The 7,860-nt window shown below is 52.8% G+C and overlaps 1 protein-coding gene across 1 annotated transcript; it reads right to left on the reverse strand.

Annotated features, from left to right (window-relative positions):
* Nucleotides 1-892: 892 nt before the first annotated feature.
* M6PR (mannose-6-phosphate receptor, cation dependent) lies at nucleotides 893-7,860 on the reverse strand. Its single transcript, XM_019516071.1, has 7 exons — nucleotides 7,819-7,860; nucleotides 5,947-6,120; nucleotides 5,211-5,377; nucleotides 5,006-5,115; nucleotides 4,556-4,686; nucleotides 3,612-3,738; nucleotides 893-2,580 (listed from the first exon to the last, which is right to left on the reverse strand). The coding sequence occupies exons 2-7, from the start codon at nucleotides 6,117-6,119 to the stop codon at nucleotides 2,458-2,460; spliced, it is 831 nt and encodes a 276-aa protein (XP_019371616.1). The 5' UTR covers nucleotide 6,120; nucleotides 7,819-7,860; the 3' UTR covers nucleotides 893-2,457.

Below are 7,860 nucleotides of genomic sequence, written 5' to 3' on the forward strand. Positions count from 1 at the left end.
TCTGCCTGCCTGTGGGCTGCATGCCCCAAGTCAGGGGAAGGAAGGGAGGCTAAATTCTGTGAGCCTCCTCCGCTGGGTTCACAGCCTTTCATGCCCCTTTATGGGTACTGCAGCCCTTCAGCAAGGCCCAGTAGTAGCTTTCAGCTCTGCCCCCACTGTCACCACCCCAAGATCCAGGTCCTGGACACAGCTCCAGGGAGCTATGTGGGCTGGTGAGGAGCTGTGTCCAGGGTCTGAGCTGGGGTCATGGGGGAGGGTAGTCTCAATCTGCCTCTTGGGGGTGTGCAGGCAGTGGATCATGGCTCTAGCCCAGACCTGCCCCTGCATTGTCACTGTCTGGTGCTCCTATCCTCCCCCACCCCCCCTGCTCCTGAACACCAGGAATTTTGGTGAGTTGCAATATAGGGAAGGAGGAGGGGGAAGGTGCTGACATGGTCTGTGACAGCTACCACAACAGCTTATGCAGCCCTCAGGCCCAAATAATTGCCTGGCCATGTTCTAATTAGCAGGGATGATCCTGCCTTAAGCAGGGGGCTGGACTAAATGTGAATTCCTAACAGTCTTTTCAGTATTACTGTTCTATAAGTAATGACTAAAACAAGGTCTGGTTTTCCTCTGTGGGTGAAGGGAACTGGCAGACTCAAGCCACAGAACCCTCTTACTTGTTACTATAATACAAGTGCAGAATTTGAGGGGTTGGGTTTATTTCCATCATTTTATTTAAAGTTTTTGTACAAAAATGTATTTGAATACCACCATGGAAACCAGTAACAGAACAGATTCAGTGACTTCCTATTTTTTGCCATGTTATGAGACTTAAAGATAACAACAGAAGCCCAAGAGAAAAACAATTTTGCCTACTCCAAGCCCAGCACCAAAGCATTTAATCTTCTGCCCATGCCTCTCTTCCTCCCTCAGAGAGACCAGAGTCTGAGCCTCATCTCACACCCCTACTTCTGCAATCTTCCTTTGTTCACATTACAAAAATATATTTTTCCTTTTGGTCAATTGCTTCTGTTCTATACTGAGTAGCTCTGCCCAGCAGTCATGTGGTAGACTGGAATTGGCTGGCTGCTTACTAGTAGAGGCTACCATCTTGCACTAGAGACCAAGGTGCTAAGTACCTGCAAGTTTCACTGACTTCTTCTATCCATCATGTCATACCCGTGTAGCTGCTGCTTTCGTAATGGGGGTAGCACCAATGCCATGCAGCTCTGATCTCACCTGTAGCAGGTAGTGAGGCTTTCCAGCACAGCTGAACAGGGATGCGTATGCAACCAGTAGCTTGTGTTGGAAGACAGCAGGTCCTACATAGCATCCAAAGGGGTGGGAGAGGTGTAGCTAAGCTAGACCCCCAGCTCACCACTTTTTGTGTAGCAGCAGCAATCAGCTGCCCTGTTTTCAGCATTTCATGCCATGCTGTTCTCATCGATGTTTCCTTTATTAAAAAAAATCCAGAGAGTCCCACAGCTAAAAAAAAAACAAAAACAAACAAACCTGCTGAAGGCTGTCATGATCTCCATGAGGGCCAGTCCAGATCACAGCTTTACGAACTCCATAGTGGCATGGCCACTTAACGCTTCTGCTTAGGCAAAGCTTGTCCTGGAAGCCAAGTCACTATCTAGACTCTCAACTACCCTTGAGGTCAGTGTCATTTTCCAGGCTCCTGCCCAGAAGTACACCTGGCTTCCTTCTGATGGAGGAGGAGGTTGAGTCTTCCCCCTTGCCCCTTTTAAATAGGAAGTCACAAAACCATACTGACTCCCGTGACTTGTTAGGTGCAGTCTCCTTAACAAAACCTATGAGCTTTGGTGATGTCCTTCTGCTGAAGCTGAAAGAAATTGGCGTGCGCTGTTCAATTCAGGCTGCTGCCAGGAAGAGGCAGGCTGCAGGGAGGCTGCTGCCTGCTCCAGCCTCATGGAGTTGGGCAGAACAGCCCTGCCGGGATGGCACTGGGGAGAGGGGGGAAGGTGGGCAGTGAACAGTCTGTGGGACAGCACAGAAGCAAAGAAAGCAGAAAGTGCATTTAAATAGGGAACAATCCAGTGTCTCACAGATCCAGTAAGCCTCATAGAAAAAGTACAGAAGAAATGTTCCCCTCCCCATTCCCAGTTGTTTCAGAACCCCTCACACACTAGAGACCCCCTCTCCATGCTGAGCGGGGTCTCCTTCCTGCCTTGGCAGCTGTGTACAGAACCTTCCAGCTACTCCTGCCCTGTTAGCTTGTGCAGTAGTGTGCCCCTCAGGCCTGCCCCCTGGTACCAGGGCTGCAGGGACAGAGAGGTTCTGCGATGGGCTGGGGTGAAAAAGTGGGGAATCAAAACAGCAGCTGTGGTAAAAGCAAACAGTTCAAAGAAAATCAGATTGTGGTAGAGAAGAGCACAAAAGGAGTGGCCAGTAACACCTGGGAGAGCGAGTGCAGCAAGGAAGGGGGAGAACTCAGTGCCTCAAGTCTGGTCACATTGGTAGCAAGTGGTCATCCCGCTCTTCAGACTCCTCACCCAGTTGGTCATCCCCCACACCGCGGTACGCAGCTGGGGCATTTCGAGGCTTGGAGCGACAGACGAAGTCACAGCCATCCTGTGAAGATAGGTTATTGCATGGAGGTCAGATAGCACATCCATTTTGTGGGACTGAACAAGCCAGCCTGTTCCCTGCTTCTCCTTATGGGCTGTGCCCAGCTTTGAAGCCCCTGAGCAACTGGAAAGCTCCAGAACTCTCAACTCTGGGCCCATCTACACATGTGCAGTAGTGTAGTTCTACTGGACATTAAAGCAGTGCATAAAAAAAACGCTAATATGCTAGCACAGAGTAGAATAGCTACTGCACATTAAGCATCACCTGAAAAGCATGCACTTGCGCTACTGTGCATTAGTGCAGCCTAACACATTAATTTAGTTCCTCATTGGAGATACTAAATTTTAATGCACATTAGGAAGAATACATTGATGTACGTGTAGATACATGCACACATGGGTGCACAGGGGGATCTTTCAGCCCAGCTGGCTTGGGGGTGGAACACTGTGGTTCCTTAAGTGCATGCAACAATGCTGCATTAAGATAGGAAGCAGATGATGAATGCTACAGCTAAGGCAGCTGCCAGATAAGTTTGAGGCAGCCAGGAGGAATTCTCTACATTGGAGCAGCTATGGTTCTATGCTTCACATCTCTCCCTGTGAGAAATGCCATAGGCCCTCAGATGACCCATTTCTGCAGCTGTGGGCTGGAATGACCTGGATCTGGTTCAAGGTGGGCCAGCACTAGGAAACATCCACTGCTACTTCTCTCCCCACTTCCCAGGCCAGATCCTATAACTGCAGGCTGCAGGTTACCAAATGCTGCCAAAGGATCATTAGCAAAGCTTCTAGTGTGCAAGTCAGTTGCTAGACACCAACACTGAAGAGGAAACCTGGACTGAGGAAAGTGTTCCCCAAAACTCATCACCTACTCCCAACCACACAAGAGTCCACCTTGGGAGGAATCTTACCCCACAAGAGTCATCTTGAGCCTCAAACTTGTGAGACCTAATGTGTCTCAAGTCCCCAGGGGCTTCCCCTTCTTCCCTGCTTACAGTTGGGCTGGACTGAGCATCTGTGATAACTTTCACTCACCGCCACCAGGTTTCCCAGATCCTGCCAGAAGGCAAAGTGAGGGAACTGCTCCATGCCCTTTGCTCCCACCACCAGACGCTGGTAGAGGAATCCCCCCACAATGTAGACTGCGATCACTGATGCAAGCCTGGGGAGGAGCATTGAAGATAAAAATGTGAAGGGAAACCAATGGGAACCTGGCCTAGCAGTCTTGTGTTAAGCCTTACAGCCAACAGCTCAGCCCCAGTCAGAAGAAAGAGCCCTATACAGGGGACAGGGGCATAAAACATTCCAGGCAACTGATCTGCCCCAGCTACCCTTTCTTGCAGGGTGGCAAGCAGGTTCTACCATGTAACATCTATAAATGAAATGACCATATGTTCTGGATTGGCCAGAGCTGTCCCAGATTTCAGAAACAGTCTCAGTGTCCCAGCCATTGGAGAAAACTGAAGCAGAAATTTTGGACTGGTGGGAACCCACCTGCACATGCCTGACTCCTGACTAAGAAGCTGGGCAATCTGGGACTTTTGCTTCAACTTCCTCCAGAGAGCCCAATCAATGGGCTGCTCCCTGGTCTGCATTCTGATGGGCTGTAAGTGGAGTGCATTTCCCAGTAGAGCAGGGCATGGGAGGGAGGTCCATCTGCCCTGGAAGCTGCAGGGTTGGAGTGGGGGCTGGTTCATCTGCCCCAGCCTCACTCTTGAGAGCCGCAGAAGGGGGTACACACACTGCCCTGTCCCATAGTGTCCACCTTCATCCCTCCTAGTCCCAGATTTCCTTCAAATTATGGTTACTATGGTCACCCTACTGATAAAGGTCTTGCAGAACCACAGGTGAAAGGCCTTATAGATAGGCAGCAGTGATGGGCCAATGGTCTGTTCTGATAGGGCATTTGTGATGTTCCCAATCAACACCAGAGGCTTGGAACTAGTTCCCTCCAAACGAAAGCCCCAGCAGCAACTCACATAATGAGCAGAATAGAGCCAATGCTGAGGCGAGAGTCCTCAGGTGGGCAGGCCACACTGCTGTCCATCTCAAAGAGGTAGAAACATTCCTGCTCCTTGTCCCGCTCCTCCCATGCCATAACGAAGCTGTCCTGCACGTGGTAGAGAAGGAGACCAGTCTAGAGAAATACACCCCTGACCCCTTCCCAATGGTCCCACCCATCCAGCAGAGAGGCACAGAGAACCTATTCCCACCTCCCCAAGGGCTCAGGCCACAACTGACCCCAGTCTCAGCCCTTCATACTAAAACCCCAATGTAGCTGGCTGCCTGCTAAGCCAATCAAAAGGTAACACACCCTCTACTGGTGCACAGACCCATTGCTCAGTGGTGAGGACCAAAGAGCCCATCCCCAGTGCTCCCTCCATTTCCCACACGCAGCAGCCATTCCCCAGCCCCCAAAGGCCACTCACATTCCGGGCCTTCCGGTTGCATGAGATCATTATCAAGGCCTTTCTCTTCTCATAGAGACAGTGAGAACCATAGGAGTCACCTCCCTTGTAAATCAGCAAGATCCAGTCACCTATGAAGAAAAAGAATGGTCAAGCTGCAGGCTGGGGCAAGGGGCTTTAGCAGAGTCAGGCTCAGGGCAGAGTGGGAGCTCAAGGGGATTCTTACTGCCGTTGATTATTTGGGTCTCGTTGATTCTCCCGATCACCGTCTTCTTTTGGGTCTTCCCATTGGTCTGCACAACGCCCGATTCGGCCAGAGCGCTGCTGACCTCCCTGCACACCCGGAATTCGTAGGTGTAGTTCTCTGTACCCGAAACCACATCCGTGTGAAACCTGCAGTGGGGGCAGGTGCCAGAGACTCTATTTAATCCCACCCTGGGTCCCATGTTCCCAAGCACTCCTCCACATTAGAGCCTCTCCCTCAGGGCCAGTCAGACCCTACATGAGTCAGAGGTGTGGGCCTACCCCCCTCAGAGAGGACACCTCACTCCCCACCCCTCCGTCAACAGGATCATTGAGAGGGGAAACCCCATTGGCACCACAGGGAGGGCATGGACACAAGCTCCTGCCTGGACACACCTCTCTGGACATGGAGAAAGGCAGTGTCTTGTCACTGCAACCCATTCAGGCCCTCAGAGGGATGGCCAAAACTGCCCAGGAGTGTGCTTGCGAGTACAGCTATGCCAGTGGTTCTGTGCTAGGGGCTGCTTCCTACCAATTAACAGGCTGGGATCCTCCAGGCTCATTTCACCCAAGGTGTCAGGGGCCAAGTGAAGCTAGTACCCTAGAGAACTCCACTCTGCCATCCCCTGCAAGCCAGTCAGCAGCTCTAGAGCTGAAACTGGATTGGACAAGACCCACACCCAGGCCCTACAGCAAGCCAGCAGGTACCTGCACCCTACCTTGCGCCCATCAGGGGCCCCAACTTCTTCAGCAGTTCCTTCTCCGTCTTTGATTCTTTGTCCTTGTCCCCAACCAGATCACAGCTCTTTTCCCCTCCCTGCTCTGCTGCCATAACCACGGCCATAGCCAGCAGGACGAGCAGCACAGCCCCGGCATGGCAAAAACGTGGCATCCTGCATGCACGCCAGTGCAGGGGCAAATAAAAAGGCCAAGGATTAGCCCTTTACAACACTCCTCCACATCCCAACACAGAGACAGTGCTTAGCTGCTTCCCAGTCCTGACTGAATGGGGGAGCAGGGCCCAGAACACCTTAGAGACCTCAAGAGACATAACTCCCAGCTCCAGCCCAGCCAAACTGCCAATGCAACACAGGCTGTGTTAGGCTGAACAGAGTTGGAAATTGGGTTCAGCTTCAGAACGAGTCTTTGCCTGCTGCACCCCTAAGGGGCATCTGTCAGTACACACAACTCTCCTAGCATTCCCATCCACTGTCTCTGCTGTACTTGGGGGGGGGAGATGGTGGGGGGAGCAGGAAGGAAACCAGGGTTGAGAGGGGGAGGGTTGGAGTGACTAGAGTTAGGCTTGATCCGTTTCAAGTTCCTTAATCCTAATAATTGTATCTATTACTGCTACTACTACCACTAGGCTGCCCTTCCCCTAGCTTCGTTGTAGTACATGTAGAGGGCTTTCAGATTCTCAGCACATCTGGTCAGCCCAGAATAGTCCTGTTTCACTGGTGGGGAAAATGAAGCGCAGAAGTATCTGGGTATAAGACTGACTACAGGATCAGTGGCAGAGCTAGTCGTAAAACCCAGAAGCCCTGGTTTCTACCTCAGTCATAAAATCATGCCTTTAATTCAGCTAAGGGAAGCAGACACTCATCCTCCCAACTACAATTCCTAGTAAAAGTTCAGACACTTGTAAAAACTAATTCGCGGACACAAAACTTTTTCCACAGAGCAGGCAGGGGCTGGAAACCTATGAGTGTTCTTCCTATGAGTGTTCCCAGTATTCAAAGCACTGCTAGGTCTGCTAAAACTTGTAGCTATCTCTTGTTTGCCTGCTCTGCACAGTGCAGTAAGCAGCCAAAAGGGAAAGGTAATTGTCATTTTACAGCTGGGGAAACTGAGGCACAGGCAGCTTGTGACTTGCCCCCTACTAGGGCACAAGAACAAGAACTCATTCATAGCCTTGTGTTCAGTGCCGTGCTCAGAAAGTGCCTCTCCCAGCTTTCTGCTGGGCTCCTCTGCAGCTCTTTTGCAACCTGCCTTCATCAGAATGGAAATGGCACAACAGCACAACCAGTCCCCAGCTCTCTGGGATCTTTCACGCCCTGCAGTCGACATGCGAACAGACCACTCTCCCCTGCTGAAATGAGGCCACCTCACGTTAAGGGCATTACAGAACTTGGCCCCCCTGCTGCGCAGGAACCGCAGGGCCAGCCTGGCATGTCACCTGGCCTGGGGGAGGCCGACCTGCTGCTGCAGCAGTGCCCGTGCCAGCAGCAGCAGGGACTGCCTCCCAGCGCGGCCCCGGGGCGAGGGCAGCAGAGGCCGGGGAGCAGAAAGCAGAGCACAAGAAAAGAACCGGAGCGGCCCTCCGTCAGGGCCCAACTCGCCTCCCCCAACCCCTGCCTGAGCCAGGGCCCATCCAAGCCGCCCCCACACGGCCTGACGCGCGGCAACCACGCCGCTGGCAACGCCGGAGCAACAGGCAGACCCCCGGCAACAGGCAGACCCCCGGCCCCGGCCGGCCCGGGGATCCAGCGCCGCAGCAAGGCCCCGGCTGCGGGCGGCCGAGGAGGGCGGGACCCGCCACGTGTGGCGACACGAGGGGAAAGAAGCGCCTTCCCAGGCCCGCCCGGACTTACCTGGCCGCTGCCGCAGGCCGAGCCCCGGCTCCCAGGGGCGGC

Source organism: Gavialis gangeticus, unplaced genomic scaffold, assembly GCF_001723915.1.
Source record: "Gavialis gangeticus isolate Ggan-Ray unplaced genomic scaffold, GavGan_comp1, whole genome shotgun sequence".
NCBI classification, from domain to species: Eukaryota; Metazoa; Chordata; order Crocodylia; family Gavialidae; genus Gavialis; species Gavialis gangeticus.